The sequence below is a fragment of the Salvia splendens genome, chromosome 7, assembly GCF_004379255.2.
Source record: "Salvia splendens isolate huo1 chromosome 7, SspV2, whole genome shotgun sequence".
Taxonomy (NCBI): Eukaryota; Viridiplantae; Streptophyta; class Magnoliopsida; order Lamiales; family Lamiaceae; genus Salvia; species Salvia splendens.
Window position 1 is genome coordinate 24,179,581 of NC_056038.1, and position 11,401 is coordinate 24,190,981.

At 38.2% G+C, this 11,401-nt stretch overlaps 1 protein-coding gene across 1 annotated transcript; it reads left to right on the forward strand.

Annotated features, from left to right (window-relative positions):
- Window positions 1-7,004: 7,004 nt before the first annotated feature.
- On the forward strand, window positions 7,005-9,340 carry LOC121810593. Its single transcript, XM_042211353.1, has 10 exons — window positions 7,005-7,253; window positions 7,331-7,400; window positions 7,675-7,759; window positions 7,818-7,942; window positions 8,020-8,104; window positions 8,217-8,337; window positions 8,422-8,582; window positions 8,656-8,776; window positions 8,854-9,087; window positions 9,167-9,340. The coding sequence occupies exons 1-10, from the start codon at window positions 7,005-7,007 to the stop codon at window positions 9,338-9,340; spliced, it is 1,425 nt and encodes a 474-aa protein (XP_042067287.1).
- The last annotated feature ends 2,061 nt before the right edge of the window (window positions 9,341-11,401 follow it).

The following is an 11,401-nucleotide window of genomic DNA, read 5'->3' on the forward strand; positions in this document are numbered from 1 at the left end:
GTTGGCAGCCGAGAGAGCCGAGACCGCAGCAGGGTCCGACGGGAGGACAGCAACCGGCCCCGCAGAACCAGACACCACAGCCTGGTCGCCCGTTCCCTCAAAAGAGCAGCGACTACGCGAGCATTCCGGTGATTCGAATATCAGCCGCGGAGAAGGCTGAACGGACGAGGAAAGGCCTCTGTTGGTATTGCCCCGAGAAGTGGATTCCCGGTCATGTCTGTAACAAAACCTTCCTGGCTTACATGGGTGGGGATACGGATGAGCCGGAAGAGATAGAGGGGGGGGGAACCGCCAGAGGAGCTGCTCACCACGGACTTGTCGCACCTATATGCGATGGGCGGCAGGCCGCGAGCGAACTCGTTGTTGCTCCAGGGCCGGATCGGCGTCGAACCTGTTCAAGTGTTGGTGGATACAGGCAGTACACACGATTTTTTGCACCCACGGGTGGCCGAGAAGCTGAGACTTCCCTTGACGGCGGTACGGCCATTCAGGGTTTATGTGGGAAATGGTGCATCTTTGGTTTGCTCGTTTGCTAGTGTGGCGACGGAGTTGCGAATTCAACGTGAGGTGTTCGAGGTTACTTTGCATATACTTCCGATACATGACCTCGATGTGGTGTTGGGCATGGAGTGGTTACGCTCTCTGCGCAGGGTGACGAATGATTTTGTGGATGGGACGATTGAGTTTCTGCGAGGGGGGGTACCGGTGTGCCTTAAGGTGGAGTCCGGGGATCCACGCGAGGTGTCCTTACGTACAGCGTCGATATTGTTCATGCAGGGGACCGACGCGCATGCGTTTGAGCTGGTCCATTTGTCGCCGACGGCGGCTAGCTCGGCAGAGGAGGCAGAGTTTCCGTCGGACCTGCCGTCGTCAGTGTTGGCGGTTCTAGAGCAGAACCGGTCGGTCTTCCGACTACCCACCGGGATGCCGCCGGCGCGACCGTTTGATCACAGGATACATTTATTTCCCAACACTAAGCCGGTGAACGTGAGACCATATCGATATCCGTACTTTCAGAAGACGGAAATTGAGTGGCAGGTCAAGGAGATGTTGGACGCGGGGATTATCAGGAAGAGTCACAGTCCTTTCTCGTCACCGGTGCTTTTGATCAGGAAGAAAGATGGCTCGTTTCATTTCTGTATTGATTATAGAGCCCTGAATGCGGTGACGGTGCCGGACCACTTCCCCATTCCGACAACGGACGAGTTATTTGATGAATTGGGGGCGGCCCGGGTCTTCACTAAATTGGATTTGAGAGCGGGATATCATCAGATCCGAATGCACACGGAGGATGTATTTAAAACGGCGTTTCAGATTCATGATGGGCATTTTGAATTTCTGGTAATGCCGTTTGGCCTGACTAACGCACCGTCCACCTTCCAGGCCGCGATGAACGATATATTCCGGCCCCTTCTGCGACGGTCAGTAATTGTGTTCTTCGACGATATTTTGATTTATAGCCCGTCGTTGGAAAGCGACAGGGTTCACTTACAGGAGGTCCTCTCTATACTTTTGTCACATTGCTTCTTTGTGAAACTGTCCAAGTGCACATTCTGTTGTGCAACGGTAGATTACTTGGGACACTTTATAGAGGATGGGAAGCTACGGGCGGACCCAGCAAAGATAGAGGCTATGGTGGCATGGCCGACCCCGGGGACGCTCAGACAGCTGCGAGGTTTTCTAGGTCTTACAGGTTATTATAGGCGATTTATTGCCGACTACGCGGCGATTGCATCCCCACTAACGGAGCTTCTTAAAAAGGATGCTTTTGAATGGTCAACCAAGGCGGATAAGAGTGTTGGGGCTCTGAAGGCGGCAATGACGTCAGCCCCGGCTTTGAGGCTGCCGGATTTTTCCAAGACATTCTATCTGGAGACGGATGCCTCGGACTTCGGGGTAGGGGCAGTTTTGCTACAGGAAGGACACCCCCTAGCGTTTTTTAGCAAGAAACTTGGGCCGAGACGGCGGGTGACGTCGACTTATCATAAGGAATTGTATGCGATAGTCGAGGCAGTACAGAAGTGGAGGCAATATTTACTGGGGCGTGAGTTCGTGATTCGGAGTGACCAGAAGAGTCTCAAGGAGCTGTTACAACAGGTGATTCAGACGCCTGACCAGCAACTTTTTATACGCAAGCTGATGGGTTACAAATTTCGAATAGAATACAAGACGGGGGCGTCGAATAAGGCTGCGGATGCACTATCGCGGCAAGATGAGGATTCGGCCAGCCCAGAGGCAGATGGGCGGTTGTTGGCGGCCTTAAGTCACCCGATCCCAGAGATTCTCGACATTCTGCGTAAGGAAAATGACGAGTTGGACGAACTCCAAGAATTGCACAGGGCCGTGCACTCGGGGGTTGCGGGCCGCCGCTTTTCGGTGACTGATGGGATGTTATATTTTGACCGACGCTTGGTGGTAGCGCAAGCATCGTCGGCCAAGGAGGCTCTCCTGTATGAACATCACAGTACCCCAATGGCGGGGCACCCGGGGATTGAACGCACGTTCCGCCGTCTGGCGGCATCATTCTTCTGGCGACACATGCGAAAGGACGTGAAGAGGTTCGTCGGGGCTTGTTTCGAATGTCAGACGACTAAGTACTCGACCTAGAAACCGGCGGGGTTGCTACAGCCGTTACCGATCCCTTCACAGGTTTGGGAGGATGTGTCTATGGACTTTATTACTTCCTTACCCCAGTCGCGAGGCTACACCACTATCTTGGTTGCGGTGGATCGATTATCCAAGTATGCGCATTTCGCGCCTCTGCCGGCCCGTTTTGATGCATGGCGCGTGGCCAACCTCTTTGTGGATACAGTGGTTAAACATCATGGATTTCCGCGAACCTTGGTGTCGGATAGGGATCCTTTATTTTTGAGTGAAGTCTGGGCTCATACGTTGAAACTAAGTGGTACTAAGCAACACTTTACCACGGCTTATCACCCCCAATCGGATGGACAGACGGAGGTGCGGAATCGAGGGGTGGAGCAATACTTGAGAACATTTGTCGCGGACCGCCCGGCGAGGTGGGTGAATTTTTTACCATGGGCAAAGCTCGCGCTAAACTGTTTCTTTCACGAGGGCCTCGGCACGTCACCGTTTCATGCGCTGTATGGTCGTGAACCACCGGCCCTTATCGCCGCCCCACCGTCAGCGTCGACCCGACCGGACGTAGCGAGGGACATCCGCAAGAGGGGGGAACTGATAGTGGAGTTGCGGCGCAATTTGGAGAAGGCGCAGGCGCGCATGAGGACGGCGGCAAACCGACATAGGAGGCATCTGGAGTTTAACATTGGCGATCGAGTACTTCTCAAACTCCAACAATATCGGCAACACTCCGTTGCCCGCCCGGTGTCGGCAAAGCTGGGCCGTCGTTTCTATGGTCCCTTCGAAGTGCTCGAACGCATTGGCGAGGTGGCTTATCGGTTGAAGTTGCCCGAGGAGAGTCGGATCCACAACGTGTTCCACGTTGGATTGTTGCGACCGTTTGTGGAGGGAGCTAGGGCCGAACTGCCGCCTTTCCCAGCAGTGTTCGCGAGGGGTCAGCCCGTGGCGAGACCGACGAAGCTGTTGGCCAGGAGGACGGTGCTTTGCGACAACGAGCCTCGGGAGGAAGGTCAGTTAGCGTGGAGTGACGACGGGGGGACATCTCCGACTTGGGAGCCCATCGCGGTGATCTCGAGGCATTTTCCGACACACCTTATGGAAAAGGAGCTGCTTAACGGGAGGAGAGTTGATACGGGTACAAACGCGATCCCGCGTGAGGAGCCACTTCCAGAGGAAGACGTGCCAGTGGAGCAACCTGCCGAAGAATGCAGGGGAGTGCATGAGGCAGCCGAGTTCAATACAGAGGAGGAGGGAAGACCACCACCGGAGTTGCCACCGACCAGCGGACACCCCCGGAGGCAGCCGAAGCCGATCGTGAGGTACGGGGACTTCGTGTCTCGCTAAGGAGAGCAACGCAGAAGGCAGCCGTTGAGTTTTATTTTTTGCATTAGATTAGAATAGCTATTTTTGGATATTTCCTTTCACATTATGGATATTTTGATTATTATTTGAGTCGGGCCCAATAAGCCCCTTTCCGGGTTTTCTTGGTGATTCTTTCCCGGATCGCAAAAGAGAGTCGAATCATCTAGGGTCCTTAGATATAAAAGGGAGAATTGTTATGACTTACGATCAATCAATCACATAATATTTTCCCAATTTTCTTGTTCTTTAAGTTTCCGCAAAACCTAATTCGGAGCTGATCTCAAGGAAAGCTTGAGACGTCCGCCGTTACAATCGTTTCGTCGACTCCTCGTCGTCGATCAGTACGTGTTGAGGGGATTACCCTTAACAGCAGAATTGCTAAGAATAGCAAAAACACTAGCTACAATTGCACCACATCAAACATACTAATTCAGCTAAAAGATCATCAAACCATGCACAACATAAACAATATACTTCATAACCATTAACAAATTTATAATTGGCATAAAGCCTGAACCACTAAAGAGCTTCCACAAGCCAATTCCATAAAAATAAATATAAAATTATTATGCTAAAAAAGTACATTTAGAAAACAGCTTTACACCACCCGATTGAATTCTTGACACTCTTTTAGTTGTTACTAGAAAGACAAAAGGGAAGATACTCGGCAAGGTATTCTAACTTTATTGAAACCATTCTAAAGTGATATACGATCATAGCTCTTTTCCCTATCAAAATGAAGAATGAACAATTAGACAAAGTTAACAATACTTGGTTGTTAGATAAGTGAAAAGATCCACATATATATAGATGCAAAAGCTATGAGTAAAAGAATAGGCAGTAAATAATCAATCATGGTGGATGGTCAATGCTCCTAATTAATAGTCTGTTTTATTCCTGAAACTGAAAAATAATTTTGATACACAATATTCGTAAACTTTATTGATAGAATTTTAATTGTATTAATGTCACACTGCCATAATTTTTTTCTAAATACTTAACTTCAAACTTTTTTAATGGGTAGTCAGTTTATCTGCAAAAATATTTCCACTTCTCCTAATTACTACTATTATAAAAAAATTTCAAAATGGGTAGTCAATTCATCTTTAAATAAATCTTTAAATTTTTATAATTTTATTATAAAATTCAAAATGATAATTTTATTATTTTCTTTAAAACTCCAATTTTGTATAGACGTATAGATTAATTACATATTAATTAATTAATTAATGTTAAAAATATTTTATGATTAGACATCATTTTAAATTAAACGCTAATTGACTGCCTAAATTAAATGCTAATTGGCTAGCTCAATTACATCATTAGAATACTCTCACGTTGTATGCTAATGGGCTGCCTAAATTACATCATTAGAATACATTCATATTGTCTTCATTATTTTTTGTCCATGGAATCGGTTACATCTTAATGGCTGCTTAAATTACATTATTTATCATTGTAGTTAGTGGGAGCCGTTTCAAAATTGCAGTTGAGTTATTCATGCAAATAATTGAAGATACAAAATAATAACTATAATTGTTGATATAAGCGTATTTCTAAAACATTGCCTATTATTTTTGTTATTAATGAAATTGATTAGTGATTATTTATTAATTCAATTAGTATAATTATTGAATTTTAATTGACTCATAATTAAAGGGATTGATTCGTAATTGATTAGAAACAGTATGAAAATTGTACAAAAAATATTAGTAATTGTAATAAAGAATTATACAACTAAAACATACTAATAAGCTTGAAATAATTCATACAACAAATTATAAAAACTTTGGAGAACTCTCAGTCATAACAAAAGGATGAGGAGCATTTGAAGCTACTATCATTCAAATTCGGCAATTGAAAAGATTGATCCATTCACGTCATCTATAAAATACAAATCTAACTTATAATTACAACATTTTAAGGATCAACAAACATATCATAAAAATTAAAAAATATTTAGAATCAATAAAAACTAAAAACATCTTCAATACTACTACTTATATTAAAAAAAATCCTAGAATGTAAATAAGAAAATTTTAATATCAGACCAACTATAATTAAATTATTTATATGTTAGTATATAGTATTCAATAACTCAATAATAACAAATTTATAAAATTGATATGCAATAAAAAATCAATTAAAATATAATTAACTAACGATTCTAATAATATTAAAATAACAAAATTTCAAAAAAAACATAAAGAAAAAAATAAAATGACGGTTTAACACTCACCGCAAATCAACAATCTTAATCCAGATGAGTTGAGAATTAGATTGCGTAGTAACCATGTCGGGGTCAACGATAATACCAATAATATCTACAAAAATAGAAGTCGGGATAATGTTAATAATCAAATAATAATAATAATAATGTTAAGGTTTAGATTACATTGGTATCAAGATTTTTTCCTATGGCAAGATCACAATATTAGGAATATAATAATCATAAAAAATGCATCTATACATATATAAAAGTTGAGTTTCGGGGGTATTTTGGGAATTAAAAATTTTGGTCTGGGAATTAAATATTTATTGTTATTGGACGTTTCTTATCAATTTGATATCAACATAAAATAAAGTAATTGGGTAAAAATTTTCACTTGAATTCTAAATGATTATTGTAACGGTTCAGCACTAATTAAAATATTAAATTACAGAGAATTAACCTATCCTATTTAAATTCATAGCTATAACTATATGGTCCATAGGTGCAAATATCATATTGTATTCCATAAAATTCTTAACCATGATTTGTAAACGTGGACCATAATTCAAATAAACAATTGACTAATTTCTTCTGAATAATCAATATAGCTAATAGCTATGAATTGAAAACGTATTTCTCCATTAATTGCATAATTTAACTTTCTATCTCTTCTAACCTCTATCATTATAATTTTATGATTTATGATTTTTTAATTGTATGACTTTTCACATCTTTATTTTATCTATATAAAAAGAATAGAATTGTAGGCCGATTAAGTTTCTCCACTAATTAAAATGATGTCTCATCCTTCATTTTTTGCCCTATAAATATGACATTATATGATTTGATCTATCCACACATACCTACTTACCTTATACAGCTCAAGCTTCATCTTTTTGTTCTTCCCATGAGTAGCAAGGTTGATACCATGGAACCATTCCACACCTTGCTCGATGATCTACAACTAACGAAAACTAATTCGATCATCAAAGTCCGTTGTATCCATGTCTATGAAGTTGCCGCTCCTAGAGACAAAACCAATATCGTGAGTCTAGAATGTGTGCTTCACGATCGAATGGTAAGTTGTTTTGTACTTTTTAGATATGTTTTTGCAAGTTATATGACACCATTACCTATGGACTTTTTTGTGTTCAGGGCACAAGGATTCAAGCAACTATTCCACGAATTCTACATGCAAAGTTTGGTGCACTAATTAGGGAAGGGGGTATATTTCATATACGCAATTTTCTTGTGAGGCAAAATCGGCCTCGCAATCCAATTACAAATCATGCATACCACAGTAAGATTATTTCAAGCACACAAATGATTGAAGTTAATGAGCCTCAATTTCCAAAAATGCTTTTAAATTTGATGTCATTTGAGGAGATAACGCAGATTGGTAATGTATGTGATGAACCACTTTTTGGTAAGTTTAGCATCTTTAACTATACTTTACACTTTTTTTTGTCCACGATTCTTACCTTCATATTTTGTTTCAGATATCATTGGTGTGGTTGTCGACACTGGAAAAATTGTTACACATTCTACATATAGACTCATCGAAACCCGGCTATCAGATTCCGAGTAAGTGTTCAAAATTGTTTCGCTTTGTTATTTTTATAACGTAACCCTTTTTCCACAGCCATAACATGCTTTTTTGCACATTGTGGGGAGATGTTGTTGATTCCTATCTTCAACAACTAGAAGGAATTAAAGGAGAAATACCCATTATTATTGTCCAATTTTGCAAGCCAACTTTGTTTCGCGGTAAGTGTCATTTTTGTATTAATTATATGTAATTTACTGTTGTGACAAATTAATAACTTTAAAAAGTTAAATTTTAGGCACGATTCGTGTGAGAACCCACTTTAATATATCTAGTGTTTACATCAACCAAGATATTGATGAGATTTCCAAGTTCAAAGAGAGGTAAAGCAATTTTCCTTACATATTTAGAGTTTTGATTTAAATCACTCTTTATTATAGTATTGACTCTCCTTGAAATGTTAATAGTCTTAACATCCACGTGATACCATCATAGGATTTCTGGTGACGTCGCTTTCTTGTCCCAAGAATCAATTTATCGTTTTACTGATACAAGGGTGTCTAATGAATTTGATGGCTTGGTCGTAAAAACTCTTGCAGATGTACAAGAAGATGTGGTCATTTTTCCCTATTCTATTTGCTATTTTTGTTTCTTTATAGATTAATTTTATTAACTTAAAATTAATTATTGTATTCTGTAGGATGGTTCTTACTGGATTTGTGGTAGAATTGAAGATGTTGAATGTCACTATGGCCAATGGTCATACATGGCATGCAAACAATGTGTCAAAAAGGTTGTGAAGGTTAAGAATGGGTTCAACTGTGAGGAATGTGATAATTCTGATGGGATTGCCATTCCGAGGTTTGATCCCATTGCTTATCATCATTTACATTTGTTTCCACATTTGACCTGTCCACTTGCTTTCGTTTTGCAGGTTCCGGTTCATCGTGAACGTTGTTGATGGTAGTAGCAATGCATCATTGCTATTATGGGATCGAGAATGTGTCCAACTATTAGGGAAAAAAGTTGATGAAATTCAACTTGGCCATGAGGAGGTATTTTGGTGATATACCAAATTATTTATGGCCCTTTAATTACATATTTATTTTATCTATATTTTTTATTTTTTTAGCTTGGAGCTGATAAATATATTCCTCCTAAGATTGAAGAAAAACTTTTGGGGCAAACTTTACTATTTAGAATCCATGTGAAAACCAGTAATGAGTATTGGATTGATAAACCATACACTGTGAATAAAATTTGTAATGACCCTCAAATCGTCGATAAGTACATTCCTCCAACTTTGGACTCAAGGGGTTCAAATTCAGGATTGGAAATTTCTCCCACTTTGGAAGGGCTTTCTCCGGTAATGATTTGTTCCCAAATTATTTTTATGTTCTTTTTTTTTACACTACCATGTAATAATGTTTTTCATTTCTATTCAGTTTGTTGGAACGGACGTTGTTCTGCATGGCTCTACCTCTGGTGCCAACGACACTCATACTAAATTGATTGCTAAAGATTCATTGAAAATAAGTTTGGATGTTGAAATTTTAGGACAAACGATTGTTGTTGGTGGAGAGCAGAAGAAATTAATGATCAAGCTGGAGAATAATTAGTTTATAGAATGTTATTTTATTAGATGAACCCCCATGGATCTGTTTTTTATTAAGTTTTTTGGTATTTGCTATTGTTTTTCCAATTTTTAGGTTGACATCATTGGTATAAGTGATGGATGATAAGCTTTTGTTATATGCATTTCTATATTTTTTATTTTTGAGATTTATGATTACTTTTAGTTGCACTATTGGAATATAGCGTGTTATATGTTTCATTGTAGTTAAATTATTTTTCTAATTACATTATGTATTCCAAAACTAATACAAATAACTATTCCCCTTATAGTATTATGTATCCATGTATCCAGAATTAGAAAATGAAAATATCTTTATAACCATATACTTGATATCTATACTAATATAAAATATTTATACATATATAAAAGACGAGTTTTAACCTAAATTTAAAATTTTGGGTGAAATTTTAAATATTTAGTATTTAGTGGACGTTTCTTATGATATCTATTCAAAATTTATGAATAATGGTTATTTTGCAATATTTATAAGTTATGGAATGAATATGGATATTTATGAAATAATTGGTATAAATTGAGCCGTTACATGCATTTTTTGGAGTAATTGGTATAAGTTAATCCGTTATCGATGATTGCAAAATTAATTATTGATTAATGGATATCTAAATTTTCCAGATATTATATTCAAATGTCAAATAAATTATAAAACGCATATTATAATGATTATATTGTTAACTACATTAAATGCTATTTATAAGTATTTATATTCTATTTGTTATAAATTAACTTAAAAAATTGATTGGCGGAGTCATGGCTTTATAAGGAATGTTTTTTTAATAAAATGAATTGTATATTTTTAATTGGTTTCTTTTATTTATATAGACATTGCCTTTAAAGTATTAATATCTTTGTTCAATGATAAGTAACGGTAAAAATAATTATGTACATTAATTCTTGGTGATTGGATGCTGCAATGAAAAACGTTTCTTATGAAGCCTTAGACTCCATTAATCATTTTTGAAAACGAATATTTATTTGGGTTTAGGGTAATAGCGAATATTTATTTGCGAATATTTGGGTTTTAAGTTTTTAATAGCCATTACATTTCTATAAGTATTTAGTTTACTTTTACTGACACAATTACTGATTTTTTTTCCAAAACACAGACAATGGAAAAACAGTTAAAGTCTTTACAACCGCAAACGGCTGCTGCACAAGAGGAAATTGCTAAATCCAATTCAGTGGAGCTTCACAACACAGGTTCGCTTTCAATTTGAGATGTAATTGTTTTAAATATTCCTTGAATGGTCATCTTATTGAGTCTAGCTTTGCATTTCATTTTTTGAGCCTTCGTATATGTATTCCATTCATTCTATTACATTCCTTGAACATGTGAAACACAATTATTTGATTAGATTGAATACAAGTATATCTTCAACAAAACACTACTTCGGCTCCAATAAATAATATCATTGGGTGAATAGATGCTTGGATGAATGCAAACAAGATTTTTTTAGGTTTACCGTTCACATAGCCCTATTGTAAAGTACTTTCTTGATTTGAGCATATAAACAGATTTACATCCAAGATTAAGGAGAAAAAACCTCTACTATCAGTAAACATTATCAAGTAGGCCGACCCAGTGTAAGATATCGAATACATATCTAAATCCCCCAAAATAGAATAAGTGATCAACAAAGTAAAACTGAACTAAGATAGAGGGAGAATTTATTGATATTTCGTTCATTTGTTGGTCATGATGCGTATATTTTAAAGTTAAGGGTTTAGGATTTAGGTTTCAAGGCTTGGGTTTTTAGCATATAGGGTCATTATATTGCAATGAAATGAAGCTCGACTAGGAAGTGTCTCACCAGTGCAATATTAAATTATAGGTTTTGATAAAAATATCTTAAATCTCATGAGGAGAAGTGGTAATTGTACGTTCTTTAGTTTTTTTTTGTTTTGTGTGATGAAAATGTACTTTATTTTTTAGTCTCACGGTCAGAGTCATGTTTCCATTTTACAAAAATGTACCGTATTATTTTTCACGTATTTATATTTTAGCTTAATCCTGCCGGGTGATAAA

Excerpts from the sequence above, each read along its gene's own strand:
- LOC121810593 (XM_042211353.1), top strand. The coding sequence starts at position 7,005 with ATGACATTATATGATTTGATCTATCCACACATACCTACTTACCTTATA. Across the intron at positions 8,583-8,655 it reads GATGGGATTGCCATTCCGAG|GTTCCGGTTCATCGTGAACG; the intron begins GTTTGATCCCAT and ends TTCGTTTTGCAG. Across the intron at positions 8,777-8,853 it reads TTCAACTTGGCCATGAGGAG|CTTGGAGCTGATAAATATAT; the intron begins GTATTTTGGTGA and ends TTATTTTTTTAG.